Consider the following 21,657-nt stretch of genomic DNA (forward strand, 5'->3'; position numbering starts at 1 on the left):
GAATCTGGTGGTTCTGCATGGGATGCTGTGGAACCATCTGCCGGATGGCAGAACAGTGCATAGTGGGGATGAGTAGAGTCTGACAATCTTCTTGGTGAGAGAAAATTTCTAATCTTTATAAGAAAATACAGAGGTGGCAGATAGAAGCATTGTGTCAAAGTCAGACAATACATGATGCTGTTTAAAGTAGCAGATACACTCCACTTTGCTATGAGGCAGTGACACGCACATGGTTGTCAGACGCCAAAGCTCACCAGAAACATGCCTTTATTTCAGCATTCAGGAGTTGAGTGTATGTTCCACGGCGATCTTAACTGCAGTTGACAGGTAAATCCCGTAGCAGGGTTTTTCTGCAGCTCTCACACTTTTTCTGAGAGTATTTCTGTGTATGAATAGCTGTCATGTCTCCTGAGAACAAAATGGGCAGCTCAAGCAAAATATCGAGCGTCTGAACCGAGTACTTGAAAACAGAAGTGTAGCTAATCCTGCACCAAGTTAAGTGCGGAAAAATGTTGTGTATTGACAGTACATTTTATGGATTGTGAGGTACGATAATGAGTATACTTGTGATTTAGTGTCAGCCAAGGCTCTAATGATTAGTTAATAATATGAAGTTGACCTTTGTTTGCCGAGTCACATTTCCTCCACACATCACTTTCCAACATTAAGAGAGATAACTCACACACATGCCAGCATCCACTTGTGGCGCAAGGTATTCATTGCAAAACAGCACATAAGATAACAGCACGAAAGAGCAGGAGAGTCACATCTTTGACTAAAATATGACGCAGCAAGAGTGATCATTTATTAAGTGGCTGTTACTTTTGGCTTTAAAAAGACAAATACATTTAAGAAATGTACATTATATCAATTGAATACAAAAGCCTGCTGCCACCAATCTACACCACAGTAATGTGTGGATGATACCCACTAATTAAATTAAAAAACAAACACTGTGGGCAAAAGGCAAATTTGCCAGCACAGTAAAGGAAGAACTCACACATTAAAGTCCCTCATGAGTGAGACAATTCTCACATGTTCAGTGCACAGCTGAATCAGCCAAGGATTTAAGAGTGACAGGGGATTGCTCAGAAATCCCTGCGCCAGTCGACTCGCCAAAGAGAAGAAAACCCACATAAGTAATTCACATTTTCACGAGTTCAGTGAAGGATATCAAACATTCCAAGCGCTCCCAGTGTTGGTCTGTCATAATCTGGACAAAGGCATCAAATACATATCTACAGCACCTATTTACAGCAGGAGTCTTGCGTTTTATTACAGAACTGGCAAGTGTGCATGAGCGCATTCATTCTTAAATGCGTATGTGGTTTCTTTCCAATCCGATCTGACAGGCACGTCTAATGATGAAAACGTCTGCCAATAGACTGGATTTACACGGCAATGCGGGACCAAAGCAGAATTCCATCCAGTGATTTCCAGAACTGCCATTCAATGACTGACTGGTTGCTACAGCTATTATTATTACACATGTATTCCGCTGGGTATGATCTGCAACCTCTGGGGTTGGGTTCAATGCACATTCAAGTATAGACAGGAACTTCTTACTTTTTGTCACTTGTTTCCTTCTTATTTTAAAGACATTTCATCCAATGGGTCTGGGCTTTCCTCCCCCAGCAGACAGTCTGCCAGCTTCTTGTACCATGATATGTTCATTTTGTCAACAGAACGAGACAAAATATGTCAACGTCCCTTCTTCTACAAATAAATAAAATAAAGATAAAACTTCACTGTACTTCTGGATTGGGTGCTTTCCATTTCAGTTTTATAATTTATTTATTTATTTGAGGGCTATTCAAAGGGAGGAAATCCTGCATTTTAATTAGTATTTTCTTTAAGGCTGTTAATGCACAACTACAAAAGTATAGCTTTAAAGTTTAGATCATTAAAGACCATTTTTCATTTTTTCTTTAATTTGGTTTGTGTATGCATTTATAAGTGTATCACTTATAAATGCAGACTGAGTCAACAATCAGCAGCAACATCAAAGTTGCATTGAGGATGCATATTAAACAAGATGCTCATTATTCCAGATTCTTTGTTTTCAAGTTTTCATTTGACTAAAACTTGACTAAATTGTTGTAACTTTTAGTTGACTAAAACATGACTCTCAAAAATGATATTTGAATGATTAATTGTGACTAAGAAAAAAATAACACTGATCCTAAAAAAAAATTCGATAAAAAAAAGAAAATATTGACATGGAGACAGTAGGCTTATCTTAAGCCTTTTTAAGTGACACAACTACAAAATAAAAGCAAGATGAAGAGCTTCCAAAACACCTGGTTACACAATCTGCTGCTTTTAATTTAACATTGAGTTCAGGCTGATCGGCATACATGCAGGCACAACAGCATCTGCTTTCACAAATGGCTTTGTCAGATAAAAGAAAAGAGAAAATAATCCAATGTCAAAGAGCAAAAACAATTGATTGGATTCTAAATGGGCTGACCGTACTGTCTCAACCACTTCACTAACATCTAGCAGGAAATCGCTCTTCACAGTCCTCTTACTCAAACTCACCAGCTAGGAAACAATCTGAGCCTCAAGTATCTCCATTGCGTGCTAAAGCAGCATACTAGACAGGGAAGGAGATAAGCTTCCATGAAGAACGTTTGCTTGTTTCTTGGTTCACATTGTCATCTGCTAATATCCTTGCTGGCAAAAATGATAACCTGAGTATAATTCCTACAAGGAGATATTTGACCTACAAAGAGCCCTCCATGCTACTGACCTCTAAGGCAACATGTTGCTGCGAGGGAGGCTCTGAACGTGCCACATTAGTGTCAGTTTGATATACTTGGAATACGGAAAGCCCCGCAGCTTGTGATGCTTGAGAGAGCAGGCATGAAAATAACCTTGAGTTAGTTAAGCACAAGGAAAATATCTGTGAGTAGCCAGGCCTTTATAGATAACAGTATCTGCCTTAAAGGATGAATAAAATGATGTAAAGCTTTCGAGGCAGAACATCTTCGATCCATAGTTGACAATAAAAACGTCAGTCTTTGTTTACCACGTCACAGACTAGCTCAGAGGAGACCTCAGATTCCCGATGACCCAAAGGACGTCCTGCCTCAAACACTGCAGACAACACATTCCAAATCAATAATGAGTGTCACCATTTTAATGAAGTTTCAGAATGAAGGAAAGTCTGTTGGGCTGCACATTAGAAATCTTGCACATGTCTATGTTGTTACGATAGATGGATAGATTTATTATTAATCTCAGAAAGAGAATTCAAATTTCCAGCAGCATCCACTGTTCCAGGAAAAATCGCCAGCACCATAATCTGTTAGAAACAAATACCAGAAAATACAAAATACAACATTGTGCAAATGTATTGATAATAAAATACAGAGACTGCAAAGATAAAATCAGATAAGATACAAATATAAAATTAAAATAACAATAGGATATGAGCCTATTACATGGGGGTGGACCAATCCTTGCTTGTAGATGGCGCAGTTCAGAGGATGGTGAGGATTGTTCATAATGGCTGGGAGCTTACACAGTGTCCATCATCAACACATAACCAGCACCGCAACTTCTTTTTCTTTTTTTTAATCGTTTTTGGAAAATGCATTTGTATGGGTGTCGTACTCCATATCTGCTTAATCTTTCGAAATTGACAGAGTGACATTAGGCAGCGTCAACCAGGTGTTTTTTATCCATTTCTCTGTAGCTGCTCAATAGCCTGAAGAGATCAATTAACAAAGCCTCGTTCTCTTTTGTGCGGCCACAGAGATTCTGTCAGAGAGGATAATTGTTGTTCTCCTATTCACTTATGCAAGCTACAGTGGCTCACCTGGAAAAGTGCTCAAAGAGCGATCAATGCTTCAATGCTAATTGAGCACTCAGCCGAGAGTCAGAACCAGAGGCAATTCACGGTCATTTCCTCAGTTCGATGAGCGAACGGCAAAGGCTACACATCTCCACATCTGATCGAGCAGTAAATGTTCGAAAATGAACAGCATCATCTTCTTCAAGCGATCACTAAAACTGAACATTCCATTTACTTATCTATTGTAAAAAAGTTCATAACTTTGACATGTTACAGTCGTGCTGGGGCTCATCTTCTGAAAGCACCTTAAAGCATTCTGATTCAGACACATCAGACAAATGATCAAATTCACCCTACAGCCGACTCTTATCAGCTCAAAACTTCTTGATTTCCCAAACTCACTTTGGCGTTGTTTCCACTACTGCTGCGCCCAAAAGTAGTCCTTAAATCCAAATGCAAGTTTCAGACACTAGTATCATAGAAAGGTGCCAGTCACTGAGAAAATGAAAGGTGAAAGGTGAAATAAAACAAATAAAGAGGAAAACATTTTGGAGTTACTCCTGAATATAATTTGCCACCTTTTGCAAAATTGTGACACCCATATTCTCAATATAAACCTTCCATAAAGTAAGAACATCTTGGGTATACAACAGCTCTAGAATGGTTTGTGCATCTGCTCCAAATAAAAATCACTTATTCCAGCAGTTAGTTCCTGAGGACAACCAGGCCCACATTAAATGCATAACGTTTATCCATCTGTCCATTGGAAAAGAGAGGCCACTGCAGATAGAGGAAAAGATTTATTGTAATGAGCACTGCCGTAGATTTGAAAAGACTGAATGTAACTCCAGTAGGAGACAAAGTCAAACCCAACGTTTTCTATGCCATTCCTCACGGGGGAAACTTTTTTATGCAATAACGCACATTTCAACTGAATGTCCACTGCTGCCATTTCAAATGGAGAACACACCACGTGTTTCGGAAGCTCCGTGCCTACAATCCCACTTTGAGCAGTGCAAACAAATAATAAAAAAAGTCACACTCCATTTACTGTTGGGAAGCAAACTCATTGAACATAGTATTTGGCAGCTGCCTTTGTGCATGCTCTGTTTGTTTCTGTCTGCTTGGGATTGTTTCTCTCTGCACCGCTCTCACAGACTATGAATCAGCAGGTCCCTTTGGTAAACAAGGAAGAGTGATCGTTGGATTTGCATATTCCTGAATAAATTATATTGAAATTTTGAGATAAGCAGAGCACAACTGTTCTGTGAGCTTTTCCGCCTGCTTCTATTTCAAAACTACTCACAGTTGCCGCTACGAATTCACTCTGATCTGGAGCACCTTCACATAAAGAAAGTGGGAAAGAAAAGCGAAGCTATTGGCCACAGATGGGCCCTGGACAACATGGATGGTAAATCAAGCCTGGTAATGATACATGTCCACCATCAAGGACAAGGATAGGTGGAGAGATGGAACGAAAACAGAAGAGGATGCAGAAAAGAGAGACGCTCAAGTGAGGTCACTGGGTGAGAGGGAGGGTGAGGGAAGATCCAAACTACAGTCAGTACAGTCAAGCAAATTCTCAAGTAGCTGAAGTGCATTTAAACTCCTAAATACAATTAACCAATGACTGTTGATCGGTGAAGCAACGGACTGGTCTTACTGTCTACCACTTGGGGTGATGCGCAGGATCAATGGAGGAAAGAGTAGTGATAGTGAATAAAGTGAATGCTATCAAACATTTACAACAGTCATGAATGTGGGGATCAGAGGAGATTATTTGAGGGCCAGGGTTGTGGTGGTTTTTGGTCCAACCATTCAAAGCATACAGTGTCTCCGACATGCCTCTGGAAAAATGCATAAATATGCAGTATGAAACGACTATGTATCATCAACAAAGTACATTCGGCTGAATTACAATGGTAAATAAGTGTAAATGTAGCTCTAAATCAACCAAATTCAGAGCATGTTGCATAGAGCAAGAACCGGAAAGAGCCTTTGTGATTGCTCTGGAGGTAGATCATGTAGCACACCATTAGAATGCCCATACAAAAAGCTCCTGAGCTTCAGAGGAGAAATGTCAAACTGTTGCATGACAGTAAGCTTGTTCCTCTAACCAAATGAAACAATGAGTGTGATAAGAGGTGAAGCACGTTTAAATCATGACACACGAGTGTTTCGCTGCTTTGCAGGATTATTTTTGCCCTGAAAATTTACCTCAAGCAGGTTTTGCCACTGAAACTGCAAATATGTGACGATACTAACATATCAAAACAGTGCAGAGAAGTTATCAAAACAGTGGTGAGGAGGTGTCACTTGCAGCAACACTTGCAGGTAAAAGACAAAGGAAGTGACACTGTTCACCCAGACGCATTATATGTTTTGCACTGTTAATGTACCTTAATGTACTGTGGTTCAAATAAAGATAGATTCCTTGTGTATATGAACCAGCTCTTCCTCCTCAAAATCCCTCATTACTCAGTGATATTGCTACTTCCACCACTTCAATGCTCCATTTAATTAATTTTCCAACACAACCTAGAAAACTCAAAAGGGAGTGTTTTTTTCCCCTTGGAAGTGAAGTAAGAAGTTAATATAAAAGAAAATAGTATTAAAAAAATTTAAAAAAAAACAAGTGGACACCCATTTTCTAGGAATGTAGGGCTCTTTGCAGGGTCACCCATGGCAAACCAGTACCTAAGGTAAGATCAGACTAAGCATGGTCCAGATCGACTCACTGATAGGACTACATGGGGTCTGTGTACTCCGCCCCGAAGGATACCGGGACCCACACATGGAGACAGGGCTAGGTGTCGTCGGCAAGCACCTGGTGGCTGGGTGAGCCACGTAGCCCAGCCAGTCACAGCCCGAAAGACCTGTGTGGAAACTCAATCCATTCCATCCTCATCCCATGGGCCTACCACCTGTGGGAAGAATCACATGAGTCGGGTGCACTGCCATTTCGGTGGCAGTGGAAGAGGGTCTGCGTACAGTGCCTGGGATACATTGGCTAGCTTTGGAGATGTGGAATGCCCCCTCACTATGGAGGAAGGAGCCTGAGTCGGTGCAGGAGGTGGAGCGTTACCAGTTGGATCTGGTGGGGGCTCACTTTGATGCACTAGCTCAGGTTCTGGACTCTTTCCATCTCTGGTGTTTGAGGTGTGACACGCCAGGCACTTGGGGATACTCACAAGCCCCCGGCTGAGCTCCTGTGTGTTGAGGGTTGATACTCTGACTTCCACTCTGTAAGTGAGACAGGGCTGAAGGATGATGGGGTGTCTACTTTGTCGATTTCTTGGGCTGAAGTTTCTGTGGTAGTCAAAAAGCTCCATAGTGGTAAGGCAGCGGGAAATGACAAGATTCGCCTCCAAGAAATGCTGAAGGCTCTAGGTGTTGAGGGGCTGACTTGGCTGACACGCCTCTTCAGCATTAGGCAGATGTCTGGGTCAGTACCGGACGAGTGGCAGACTATAGGGTGGTGTTTCCGCTGCTTAAAAAGACCAGAGGGTGTGTTCCAACCTATTGAGGGAGCCACTCACCCCATCAATCTCTGTATACACGGAGCGGACCGTGGGTCCAATGTGTTTCCAGTGGGGGTTGGTCTCCGCCAGGGTTGAGTCTTAAATCCTGTTTAATGGTTTAAATGGACAGGATTTCGAGACGCAACTCCTGTTCTCGAGTGGGGGGCTAAGGGAGTTGGAGATTAGTCAGCGAATTAGCACAGCAGGGGCAGTATTGCAGTCGCTCTACCGAACTGGTGCGTTTAAGAGAGGGCTGAGCCAAAGGGCAAAGCTCTCTATTTACTGATCAATCTTTGTCCCGACCCTCACCTATGGTCATGAGCTTTGGGTCAAGAGAAGAGAAGAACTCAGAGTAGAACCGCTACTTCTCCACGTTGTGAGGAGACATTTGAGGTGGTACGGGCATCTCATGAGGATGCCCCCAGAACATCTCCTTTTGGAGGTGTTTCGAGCATGGCCAGCTGGGAGGGGGTCAACACAGGACCAGGTGAAGGGATCATTTCTCTTCGTTGGCCTGGGAGCGTCTCGGGATCCCCCAGTCGGAGTTGGGGGATGTTGCCCAGGAGAATGACTTTGCTTGTTGGACTTGCTTTTTGATTACAGTTCTAAAGGAACTATACCTCATGAAGGTCTGTACATTCTCCCCCATCAGTAAAGCTGATGACTGCTATTTCCTCCTCTATGCACTTCCTAAAGAGAATAAGACTTCTGGTATTTTGGCTGCAAAAGGAAACCATTGGGCGGCAGGGGCATGAATATTCCAAATGACTAATGTTGCACATGCTTATTTTTGACATATCTGGCTACCGCAGGGATATAAAACACTTCTAATGCAAGGGCACCATCTGTTAACTGTTGCTGGTGTTTCAGTGCATCGAGCTCAGTGTGCACACGCTCGCCTGCATACACACAGAAACAAGCACACAGGCAGACACATTCTCACGCAGCAGGAGGCGATCATACACACAAAAGGAGCACAGTCCTTTGGGAGCATGCACAACAGACATTCTCTAAGCGCCTATACAAATTGAGCTTGTTTTTTTTTTTAATTCATTGTCTCTGTCTGGTGCGCTGTATATCTCTGGCAGTAGGGTGACGCAGTATTCATTGCACTTTTTATGCTCACCATAAATACCTGGACCTCGTAGTAGCATTGGGAGCAGGTTAATATGCAGCTGTGAAGAGGGATAAACCATCAGCAGCACCTTGAAAACAAAGCATCAAATACACCAACGATCCCCCACATGCTACATGCATTTGTGTGATGTTTGCTCCCAAGTTACAGTCAAAGGAAAAGATGCAGAAAGTGCAGACTACACAAAGCTCGCATGAGTGATCTATTTGGTCTAAACTGACAACAGCAGGCTTCCCATCAAACCTCTGCTGCAGTCCAACAATATCCTGTATTCTTTCCCATCTTTCTGTTTAGATCTACGAAATGTTAACTGAAAGGGAATTAGTTTCCAGAAGCCATTCTCTCAGTGGTTCGTCTTTTCGTATCCACTTTACAGAAAAAAAGTTTGTTTCTTTGATTGTTGTCTTCCCCTCTGGTAATTGTGAAGGAAGGAATACAAAAGGCCCAATCCATTCAGAATGGAATCAAACAGCAACTACGTTTTGACAGAGTATGATTACAAGAGAAATAATGATATAAATATACTTATATTTAATTGTATTATTATGATATATTATCAATTATTATTATTGTTGTTAAATAACAACAATCACTATTGGTTATAGAATTATGTCATAATAACAATACTTGAATAACAATCCGTGGCAAATGTGGAGCGACAATGTACTCAGCGTTGATGTATGCACATGATGCACCTGCTACTTAGGTGTAACATCAAAATGGAGACTGTCGTAAATAAGGTCTATATTGGTCTATATAAAACTATATTGCCCTTAATTCACTCAGCTAATGAATAGACCACCAGATATACAGTCATGTGAGATCACTCAAAACCAAGAGAGACCTTCTCCTGAGTGTGCTGTTTGTGTCAATGTAGTCTCCCTCCGAAATAAATGTATTTACAGTACAGTAACACAGTAATGTTGGAGTGAATTACGAAATTTTCACATTTCTCAAAAATCTTAAGCCAAAAATGGCCCAAAAGCACATTTTCAGCTTTAGACTGAATGACTGACAAAAAACATAGCAAACACCCCTGCGCGAGTTCAAAACCCCTCAGCAGTTTCGTCCACCAGATGTTCCCATTTCACCCTCACTACTCGTGTGTGTTTACCTGGTCAGTCTTCCCCTGGACCATACTTGGTCTGCAAAGTGTACCTCTTCATTGCACACATTGAATGACAGAAATCCTTTGTGTGCAAAAGAAGTTCTTGGCCGCATCGCACTAAAGGCTCATTCAGGCTCATTCAGGCTCAAAGTTTCACACTGATCCAGAAATGGACACATACGTCCACATACGTCCACATACGTCCACATACGTCCATGCTCTGCGTTCATTCCATCTGTATGTCTGCACGTTTCCACAAAGCAAGATCAAACAAAGCAGTTCCACCAGAAACCCAGGGGCGGCAGCGTTGCTGTTGCTGTATAGCTCTAATGACACACAAAGACGTGAAAATGGAGGAAACTCTCCACACTCCAGTCGTGATATATTTAACACTGTTACCAGCCACTGCCCTCGTTTTGTCTTTTGTGTAAGAGGAACATTATCAATACTTCTCCCATAGTTGGCATGCTTGTTTATCGTTTGTCATTTGTTGCTGTCATAAACCTTTGAGTCTGGGCTCATTTAATTATATTCTGCACATTGTTGAAATGTCACTGCTACATATTGTAAATGTCTCAATAACTAGAATTGATTTATTATTTGAAGCATTGAAGCAACATCAGGTAGTTTAAGAATATTTGCTTTGGTGGTGCTGCTGGTAAATGAGTGTAATTGCAAGCTGTCATAAAGCTGGGTCTCCGGTCCCGCTCCCCATTCCACGTTCATTTCTTTATGAGGAAAGACCGTGGCAAAACAGTGAAAAATGTTAACACAGATGGCAATATATAAACTTTGTTTGGACTGTCGTTACAGAATGAAGCAAAGGGGAAAGAAACACTATGTTTTAGTTATGAGAAATAAATGAATTCTGCAAGCAATAAACATCAGTCATTGATGTGCTATGTGCGATCCGTTTGTTTCAATGTTTCCACTTCATTTAGATATGTTTGATTTCGCCAGAGTACATCTCCAAAAACAGATCTCTCTTAAGCAAGATCGCATTTAAGCCGTGGTGGTGAGCCACCATTGTTTACAGCGCCGTAGAATAAAAAAAAAAGAATGCTTTTCTTCCTGTCGAGCTTTGTTACATCGTGACGCAGCGTGTTCCAATAAGGAGCATACAAACAGCGCTCAGTGCATGAGCACCAAAAAGTCTTCACCATTTCAAGTTGGCAGTGGAGACAGACATCAGAGTTCAAAATTATCATTTTTCAATCAGTTCCAGAACAATTGCCAGGAATGACGGAATGTGGCGCTGGTCGCGTCTCTCACCAGCTTACACTTGTCTAAACCAAATGAACCATAAACACTGCTAATGACATTTTTTTCTGTCTGATAAATGACGTCAAACAGGGAACACAATAGCCTGCTAGCAGCTATATAAATAAGTTCCCCTCATTTTCTAACACACCCAAGACCTGTAGTAAACACAATGAATGACTAAGTCCTGTACAAGCACCGTCATTTCAGCATCTGAGCTCTTCAGTTGTCCTCGACTCTCTTGCTCAGTCAGTTTCACGCTATCTCTTCTTAGACACTTCACTTTTGACTCTAAGGACACGCCTCTGCTCGGACACAAGGAAAGTTACGTTGTCTGAAGCAGTGATTCTTAACCATAGGGCCGGGGCCCATGTTTGGAACGCGAGCGCCCCCCAGAGGGCTGCTGGAAGTTTTCTTGTTTTACACCTTTCAGCCGCGAGATGTTCAGTTTTAATACAGTACATTAGCCACGTGGTGACATTTGATGAATATGACTTGCACCTGGTTCTGCTGCTGGATGGACTTTTCAATGACAAATAAATATCGTTGCAATGATCACATGGTTTCATGTCATTTCACAAGGTTTTGGGGTTTTTTTCCCTGCAAGTTGATTAAATATGGTTGTTGATCACAAACAAAATCAAGAGTAATGAATCAGTTCTATAACTTGAATGGGTCCCAGGCCCATTTGTTCTGGGAAAACCCCAAGACCAAACAGGTTAAGAACCCCTGGTCTAAAGACTGCTGATACTGAGAGCTCGAGAGACAGACTGACCATCTACTTCCTGAGGAAGCTTCTACAGATGCACCATCGAGAGCCTGCTACATCACATTGTGGTACAGGAAGTGCACTGCCCAGAGTAGCAAAGCACTGCAAAGGGTAGCGCGATTGGCAGAGGATATCAAGGTCTGCATCGAGGACATAAATCACAGCAGGGGTCTGCACAGAGCACGCAGCATCACTAAGTACAATACACACCGAGCCAACAGACTTCCGTCTGCTGCCCACTGGCAGAGAGATACTGGAGTCAGCCTGTACAGACTGAGAGAGTCAAAAACAGCTGGTATCCCCAAGTTGACTTCTGAACTCTAAACCAGCAATAAACTACTCATGGTGATACTTAATATGTTTACTCTTTTGTTTCTATTTGTAACTTCTTTGTTTCACCTCACTTACTTTGCAATACCTTATTACTGTGCAATACTTACCTCACCAACCAGTGCAATACTTTGCACACTTACTGTGCAAGAAGGTTTCTTATTTTACTTTTCTTGTATTTTTATGTCTTTGGCACATTTTTATCTATCCTACACTAGCATTGCATGGTACTCGTACTTAGTGTTCTTTGTGAGTCAACAATTCTCATCTCTAGCTTTTCACTGCATCGTAGACCCTGTGTGGAAAATACATATGACAAATAAACACATCTTGAATCTTGAATGTTACCTATTGTTGCTTTAATACCATTTTATGCGAATGCAATGCATTGGTTTTAGTGAGTTAGGCATACAATCATAGTCATAAATACGGTGGTGCAAATAATTTGTATAATAATACTTGTGGTTTTACAGTTTCAGCCAAGAATTTTCATTTCGGTGCATCCATGGAAGGAAAGGACTATGCATTTTAAAGACAGGAGAACTGTGGCGATCATAATCTTCCATTTGAAATACTCATTTTTTGATCCTCTGGTGGTTGGTTGCAGTGATACCTACTACCCAGGTTGTCCATTTGAAATAATGTCATTGTTATTGTAAATTACATTACATTGCAGTCATGGATAATTGAATGGGTATTTATTTTGCAAACAATTACATTCTAGCAAAGTGATTCAAGCAATGGTGCGTAGCTGCGGTACCTGTTTTGGCAAAATACTACAGTGATTTTGCAGTGATCTTACAACATCACCCGGTAACTGGGCATTAACAGAGAAGAGCTATACTTTTCTCAGACAAAAACAAGAATGAATTTGTCCAGTGTCAACTATGTAACAAAGCGATTGCAACTGAAAAACCTCAACATGCATCAGTGGATGTCTCTCAACTGAATGGGAGAAGTTGGATGCATTTTGACCAACACCAGCCATAAGCAAAGACGTTCTGAAGAAGCCGGTTGCTGGGTTTGACGCTTTTTCTTACAGCAGGCTGTCTTTTGCAACATTATGGAGAAAATACCAACACAAGACAATGAGCTGCAACAGAGAAAAGTGTTTGCTGCCCACTAGGAAACAAAGGAGGGGACGTATTTCCTTATTTATATAGAGTAGGGAGACACATGAGTATTCGATAAGACACAATTTAAAAGTGAAGAAAGCCTGACTGTTGTTGCAATGGAGAGAACAAACAAATATTAGTTTCAATCAGGGTCTACGGTGTGACTCATTTTATCAGGAGTAAAATGCATAATAGTTGGCATTAAAGATGATTGAGACCGGCTGTTCAATATTCTATTTATGTGTTGTTTTTCTATTTTTATTTTACATTTTCATGTTATCCTGTGACGTGCTACACTATCCATTAAAGTATATTCAAGAGGCGGCTAAACAGGCTGTTCATGCGTGCCAGGAAATGGAGTAATTATTAAAACAATTAAAAACAAAAACACTTTTTAAATGATGCATTCAACCAGGTATTGTATTACTCTTAAGTAATCCACAGTAGTTTGATTACATCTCCAGTAACTTGCCCATCACTGGCACCATGATGGAAGGAGCATCATTCTTCCAATCAAACAAGTTTTTTGGTCAGAAAATTGAAGTAGCATGCTCAGCCCGAACAAAACACAAAACAATATTGTATTTTGCAATGGAACAGACACACATGAACCTTGTCAGACTATGCAAGGGGGTTTTAACACAAACTGTATCGTTTCAAAAACATCTGCCAGAAACATCTTCTCAACCCGAAGGAAGACAGCAATTTTGACCGTTCCAAATATTGATGATGATTCAAAATGAGCACATTTCTTGAAATAAAATGTATAACTTCTACATATTACATTTGTATGAATCCTTGTTGAGACTTCAGTATAGTGATAAGACTGAACACATCTTAGACAAATCCATACACAATCATCAGTCTTGATAGACTACTCAAGCTTAAAATGAATGAGGGTGCTCTCTTCATATTAAAGACGAGCAATAACTGTCAATCATTTTAAAGCAGCAATGGAAAAAACATCACATGAGACTTCACCACCTAATGAGAGTCAACCAGACTGTGTAGCAAGGATGCATATGCTTTCATAACTCACCTCTAGCAGCGGCTTTTAAAAGAGGATCTTCACCTTCATAACCTCCCGCTGTTCCTTTGATCTACAAACACATAGCAGAAGAGGAGAGAAAACATGGTCAAATATCTCAAGCATCTTCAGCATTAAGGCACAAATCACACAAAATAGCATACCAGTGAGTGACAGACAAAGTGATTTTACAGGATTTTTTCCACAGCAAGTGCAGCTTGCACCTCCCAGAAGGATTCCAGGCACTTGATTTCACAAAACAGCAGCTTCCATCTGTGCTCTAGGGGGCTCCCTGGAGCCTTTCAACCACAGTTTAATGATGAAAGACAACATGGTGGCAAACTGCTGCTCGGTTTTAGGTCACACTGGAGACTGACACAGCCAAAATGGTTTCAGCTCTTTAATTTGTCACTCCAAGATTAAACATTTATGCAGGAAAATTTGAGTCGCATTTAGGGAAATTCTCAATATTACCCAACTGATATGACAGTGAAACATTGAAAAGAAGAGAAAGATGTGTTCTGATATGAATGCACAAAATTCTGTTTAAATATTAAACAAATGGAATAGAACAGTGAAATCATAATATTAGAGATTGCGGGGAAATTCTACACGCAGATGAGATGCTAGCTCAGTCAACTTGGGCCTGACTAATCGTATAACACGTTGAATGCTAAATGGCATGTGGAGTGACAACCTTTCACTGATGTTCCAAGCTTTTTGCCAATTGTCAACATGGACTGGCCAAGATATCCAATGACCATGTGAACTCTCTTGAAGAGTTGGGACCTAACCAACTTCTGGGAATGGGGATAAGATAGGACGTTAGTTCTGACGGACAGCTGTCTGTTAGAGATGGTCATGACAACGCATACTAAAGGTGAATGTATTGAACTACACGAAGGACACCCTTGTTCACTCAAGTCATCTCTGTGGAATCAGCTTTCTACAGTAAAGTCTCTGGAGCTCATTAAAATCCCTCTATAGCTCTTTTCCAGACTCTTCTTTACTCTCACTACAAATCACAATATCCTCAGCAAACATAAATGTCCGTACTGTGTCCACCCAAGCCTCATCTCACAGGCCAATGACCACAGCAAATAAGATGAGCACAAGCCTGTTGTAATCCTATTCTTACCTTGAATCCCTCAGTAATTCCGACAGCAACCTCAGCAAGGGATCAATGGTCGCATGCCCAGATGAGTCAGACCAAGGCAAGCGCAAGTTTTAGATGACTACTGTAGTCTCTCTGACAACTTCACTCCAAGCCCATGCGCCAACATTTGCAACAGCTCCTACATTTATACTCAAAAGTACTCAACGTTCACTTGTCTACGCTCATTGATCAAATTCAATTTTCTTTCCCAGCATCTCCTGAAACGCAATGTTCCACTACCAAGCCTGGTTGTTCGTTCTCAGACAATACACCAAACACTTTGCTTTCAGCTTCTCTCACCACTTTTGCTGTGCTTTACCACTTTTCTGGTAGTTCATTCCTGGCCACCTAAAGCCTATAACCTCTGCATGAACTCTGCGCAGTATTCTTCCTGCCTCAGCATACAAATTTTAATCTTGGGCTGTCACTGTCTTTTTAATCACTATGCCCATCCTACATGGTCCATCACACCCGGCAACACGCTCTCCTGGCACCATCTCACAGTCACCTACTGTATCTCTTTCAGATTAATGTGCACAATTTATCCCTCTAATCTTAAATGGTACTCTGTTCATTTCTCTTCAGGAAATAGGAGTCCACGAAAGACATTTCAGTGAAATCACGCCTTCACCTACATGGCCATTCAAGTCTGCTCCTATCACTTCTCGCTCCCTATAGGAAATGCACGATATGAACTCAAGTGGTTTGCTCAAGAACTTACCTGTCTCTTCTTGCAGACATCTTACCTGACTACATTTGACTCATTTAACTCGTAAGCTTCAAGTTTGTAATCCTGTCTGGCTGCTTCCTCACTTCAACAACATCATTCACATACTCTTCCTTCAAAATAATGCCTACGCTGTTTCTGCCAAGACCATGATAAAAGAGCTTGCACTGACCTTCAAGGGTCTCAACTTCCTTCCCACTCCCTTCCCACTCTGTCTGCTTCCAAACCAGCACCTGTTTCAGTTGGAAGCACCTACTTGAATTAAACCTTTCTTTTAATATTGCGACATACAAACTGAACTCAGTCATGACCTCCATCCCCGCACCTCCAAATGTGGCCAACAAGGATAAACTGAGAGATGTCTTTTAAGTGGTTTCTATAACAAATATCTACGTCAATAAATCATGAAAGGCTACAAGCACTACAGAAACCTTCATACAAGAAGAACAGCTGAAGGCATACTTTAATTACCTGATAAAGAATCATACACATAAAAGCGCCCAGGGAGTTAAAAGCTGCATACATTTAAGAGCTGATCCTACTAAAGAAACATAAAGAGGAAAAATGCTTTGACATGACATGAAAAGCAACAAATATATATCCATAGTGGCTATGTTGGTTCAATAATGAAATATGAAAAGCAACAAACGACGAAAACAGCCATAAGGATTAGGCAATGATGTAATGTTCTGCAACAATGATCATCCTTAACCGATCATTTGGAACATTTTAGTGACGTGGCAGAATGTACCTATCTGATTGACTGAAGAAAAAAGAAAAAAGCAAATCATAGATAAATATATAGATGAAAAACACTATTACTTATTGATGATTATCATAATTTTATATGTTAATATGAAGAAGACAATGTTTTTCATCTCTGTCAGACTGTTATGAGGATGAGATACAGTTTAAAATCTTCTAAAGACAGGCAAGTCGGGGAAAAGTATAAAATATTTATAACCCTACTGGGCACGTCAGACATCTGTTCTGACTGAATAAACACCGGGCTGAATTAAATTGCATCCCATGTAAACAGTTAATCTTCAAAATGTGGAAGACAAGTCCACATGCCTGTGAGACAGATAGTCTCCTCTGTGAGAGGTAAACAGTGACAGGGACAAAATAGAAAGCTGGTGATGCTGTGATGAAGAAAGCAGCACATATTTAAGGCCTCAGGCTGGACAGCTGTGTGAAACTTCTCTCACATCTACTCTTCCCTTGCTTCCCCCACTTCATCTTGCTGGCCCCCTCTTCCTCTCAGCAGCACTGTTCAAACAGAGGACAAAGATGCCCTGAGTGGTTTTCCTTTTCCGATCCCACACATGGCTGCTGGCGGTTTCCTCTTCTGAATCCCCAGCTCACAGTGGGAATGGTGACAGAGTGAGTCATGGTACTTTTAACAAGAGAATGTCTTTTCATTAATGTTAATGGCACTTCCCACCAAGCTGTGTGTCATCTGCACGGACATGTTTCCGTCAGTCATAAGAGGACATTCATCATGCCTTTTACATATGTTTTTTCAGATCCCATCATTGCTACCCCACTACGCAAAGTATATCGTTGCTTTTCTCTTCTACCATTGCTTTTCTCTTTTAGCACCAACTTCACTGCTCAGTGCTTTGTTTATTTAAGTACCCCGTGATTACAAAATGTGACTTCGAACAAAACATGCGGGTTGTTTGGGTTTGGTTTTTTTTTTTTATCATCATCGTCATTGTCAACGCATTAAGACCCATGTCAACTATATATATATATATATATATATATATATATATATATATATATATATATTTTATTTATTTTTTTTTTTTTTTAATAATTTCCATGTCAGTGTTCCAGGCACCAACTTCCAAACAATACTATACACTTCCTTGACCATAAATAAAACAATATTATGACCAACTGATGACATACTATTTAGGAATCAAATGATGTTAGCCATATCCCTTCTTTAATGAGGCGGGTTGCAAATAATTCATGACTGACAGCAGCTGAAAAGGTCTTGTAGCCGCAGAGGTCAAGAGTATAATAAAATTCACAATTGGTCACAACATACTATAAGATATAATATGATCATAGTCAAGTTGTTCCAGACTTCATCCCCTGCATTACCAGAACCAACTTAGGTTTCAAACCTTTCTCATGCAAATAGAGGACATTTTCAGAGCCCCAGACTTGACATGGAAAGGAATGTGAGAAGAGAACCACGTACTAATTAGCGGGTACGAAATGTCAATTTGAGGGAACAAAGTACTAATTCAAGGGAACTACAGCAAGTAATAATTTGAGGGAACAAAATACTAAATTGTGGCCGAGAATTAGGTGCAAATCGAATGCACCTTCTCTCGCACCTGCATTAGCCAATGTGGCAGTCCTGTTTAAGTTAAGTCGCATGTTTTGTTGGACTCAATATTGTGTTAGTTATTCAGATCTATATTTTTCTACCTTGGCAATTCCTCCATTAATCGCTGGATTGCACTGCATATAACCTGTTAGATTACCTAAGAAGGACAGAGTGCTCTGGGCATTCGTCATGATCTTGTCCTAAATCAGACATTATATGCAGTGAAGCAAAGCAGAATGAGTGGGCACAGCACTATTTAGGGCCCTCACGACCGACTTTTGGTTGTGATTCCTTGGACGCTGGCCACTCTTGCCTTAGAGGCATCCACAAAGGAGAGGTACCAGGTCACATGACTTGGTTGGTTGCAGAGTCACACCCGCCATATGTCTCTTATGCCTTCATTTTTCCAAATTGTGAATGGCAAATTCAAACAACCAGGTGGATGAAAATACCCTGATTTCAAGAACTAAGGGGGGGGGAAACACATGGTAGATGTCACAAGCACCATCCACTCATGGGAGAGCGGTTAAGTCGGGAGGGCAAGCCAATTAGATGAATTTAATCTAAGGAAAAAAACTGCTTTTCTTTGCACATGCTGATGCATATTGGAAAGGATTCAGCAGCAAGGGAAACAGCAGCTTGCATGTCGCTGTCACACTTTCAGGTCATGCCAGTTGGCTTCCTCAATGTGCGACAGTGGTGCCATCCAGACAGAGTGGGAACAAGAAAATATAAGAGCAAAACGGGAGAACATGGCAGTCGAGAAGTACCACTCCTACATCACTCTGCTGTTGTCACAACAGAGCCGCCCCTGCTTACTGTGACATTACTCAGCTGCTCATCAGCTTTCGCAAGGCACTGCGAGGATCTGCAGGAAGTCAAGCAAGCGCTGTTGTTCAAATAAGGATGTTGGAGAGGGGCGTCCGCACGTAGCACAGCCACAACAACAGGCAATTGAGCAGTGTGTTTCAGTGTGAAATTATTGAAAGCAGCATGGCGAGGCCATGTTTTGGCGTTCACCCTGGAAATTGAACGTGGCAGGGGCAAATGAACTGTGCCATGAAATAAGAGCACTGTTAGGAGCTCCTGAAATATGTTTTGAGTGTTGAGATGAAAGAAAGAAGGGAGGATTATTTAGTGCCTTCTCTTATTCATGTGGCAGGACATCTTCACAAAACAGTTCTGCCTGCAGGTCAAGATTATGACAACACAATGACATGTCAGGTTAAATGAGAATTCTGCCATTGCATCACATTTTTCATGAAAATGTCCTTGTTTAGACTTTGACATCACCCTAGACAACTCAGTTGTCATAATCCGGTCGTTGACCGCCAACAATGTTGCAAACCAATCATCATAGTTTGAACATAGATGTGCTGAATAGGGTCTCAACTTTCCCAGAGATGATCTACCTGCATGTGCAATTGGACTTCTGCAGCCAATTCAGAAAATAAGGTGCTTAACAGCATTGGTTGAGGCACCTGATTGTAAACAATGTCAGATATTGGGCAATCCACTGTGTTGGTGTGGGATAGCACAGATCATCAGATCAAATCAGAGTCTCAGTAACAACTCATGACATTATTGAGCATTGTCTTCAGTTAAACATGTTACATGACGAAGTACAATTGTGGAAAAAAAACATCCTCCAGTATCTGAGTTGTTTCTCTTGCAGCAGCCGGAGTGGGTCATAAATCAGCTGATCAAAGACAGCACCAATCCAATGTCATCCGGGAAGATCAAAATAAACCCACAATTGTTTTTATGTTAAAAGTGCAACTAAAATCAAGCTCATGAACACTGCCACACTCGACTTAAGTGTCTGCAGTCCACGTCTTAATGTTCCACTGGTGAACAACATCCAATTCCAATCACTTTTCACAGGGTGATTTCCAGTCTCAACAATCCTCTGTACTGCATGGAGCTCAGTAATAAAATAGAACCGTCGCTGATTTGAAGCAGAGCATCCAAATACAGATTTGTCATATGGGAAAGGTCTCATTTATTCAATTATGTTCTCTTGCACTTAACATTTCAAACTCAAAATAATACTAAATGTCAACAGATTTTCATCTATATGTTTTAGTATTATCAGAGTATTGTACCTTTTCTTCTACAAAAAAAATAATAAATCATCAACAGCCTGGTATCTGAGATCTTTCGTCAGTGACGGCACGAACTCAAAATATGAAAAAAAAAAAAAAAGGGTGTCAGCTAGTATGAACAAAATGAAAGGCTGTCTCCTAGCGGACGTTGGCAGATGTGTGTGGTCCTGTCAGCCATCATCGCATGTTGCTCTCCATGCTCAATACAGTGAAACTGAGGCAATATCCCCCATGAAATATTCACCAAAGTTATCTTTGCTCCCAAAAAAAACAAGAACAGACAGAAAGGATGAGGAGTGGAAAAAAAGTGCTGCGATTGCATGGCGGAGACTCCACCAAATGCTACTGATGTCAGTTTTGCTTAGGCCTTCATGAAAGGGCGGCGATAGGGAAACCAGTTGGGGTCCATTTAATGCACTTGTAATGTACCACTAACTGCGCAAAAATGTTAACATTCCCTGTTTGTGTCAGTAATTGTGCAATAGTCCCCCCTCCCAAACACAAAAACCTCGGGGAAACACTGTCATCCACGCTCAGCTTTGGTACCTTTCTCGATGTCAGCAAGGCACAGATCATTGATCGAATGCAATTTTGAATCACAGAAATGCGAGTGATGGACAATAATAAGCTTGGATTAGTGTCCCAGACAAGCGGTGGAGCCGGCTTTCGGCAGAGCGAGGCACAATGCCATTTGTTTCAATCAAATTGCTGCTGAACAGTCTACGGCAGTTCCATTCCACTCCGCCTCTGTGTCGCTTCCAGTGGAAACTTGGTTGAAACAGACCAGCGTTCCCAAAGTGTTGTTCCGGTGCAAACGGCAGTCTGAAACAGCAGCTGTCTCACAAAGAGTGGAAGAGAGGATCAGAAGAGCAGAAAAGTGAATGCAGCAAGTAATGATAGAAAACTGTGATAGTTTTTTAATGTAGTTTACTGGAATAACAAAGAGATGCTGCCGTCCTGGCACTACAGCGTGTTCCACCTGTGTGAGCACGACGAGAGATGCAGTGATTCATGAATAACAGTTCTGTCGGAAATAGGATGCCCCGTTTCTTCTACTGTGCCTGTGATGGCAAAAATCATCATGGAGAACATTATGTAAAAGACATAATATTAGCATGCAGTCAGAACTCACTAACAACGACAGCAGCTACTGTGTGGGATTTTGATAGAGGACAATTAGACCCAGTCTCTTTGAATCACAGTGAAAAGGTCAAAACTGTCAACAGTTCTAATGTGGAAAATTCCACAGCGCTCCCAG

At 41.2% G+C, this 21,657-nt stretch overlaps 1 protein-coding gene across 3 annotated transcripts in view; it reads right to left on the bottom strand.

Annotated features, from left to right (window-relative positions):
• Window positions 1-21,657, bottom strand: part of LOC128755421 (glucosidase 2 subunit beta-like) — a 115,830-nt gene that overhangs the window by 54,353 nt on the left and 39,820 nt on the right. For all 3 annotated transcript variants that reach the window (XM_053858866.1, XM_053858865.1, XM_053858868.1), the window contains exon 9: window positions 14,077-14,137. In XM_053858866.1, coding sequence (XP_053714841.1) covers window positions 14,077-14,137 — 61 coding nt within the window. The remainder of the gene's footprint in view (window positions 1-14,076; window positions 14,138-21,657) is intronic.

Source organism: Synchiropus splendidus, chromosome 3, assembly GCF_027744825.2.
Source record: "Synchiropus splendidus isolate RoL2022-P1 chromosome 3, RoL_Sspl_1.0, whole genome shotgun sequence".
In the NCBI taxonomy this organism is placed as follows: domain Eukaryota; kingdom Metazoa; phylum Chordata; class Actinopteri; order Syngnathiformes; family Callionymidae; genus Synchiropus; species Synchiropus splendidus.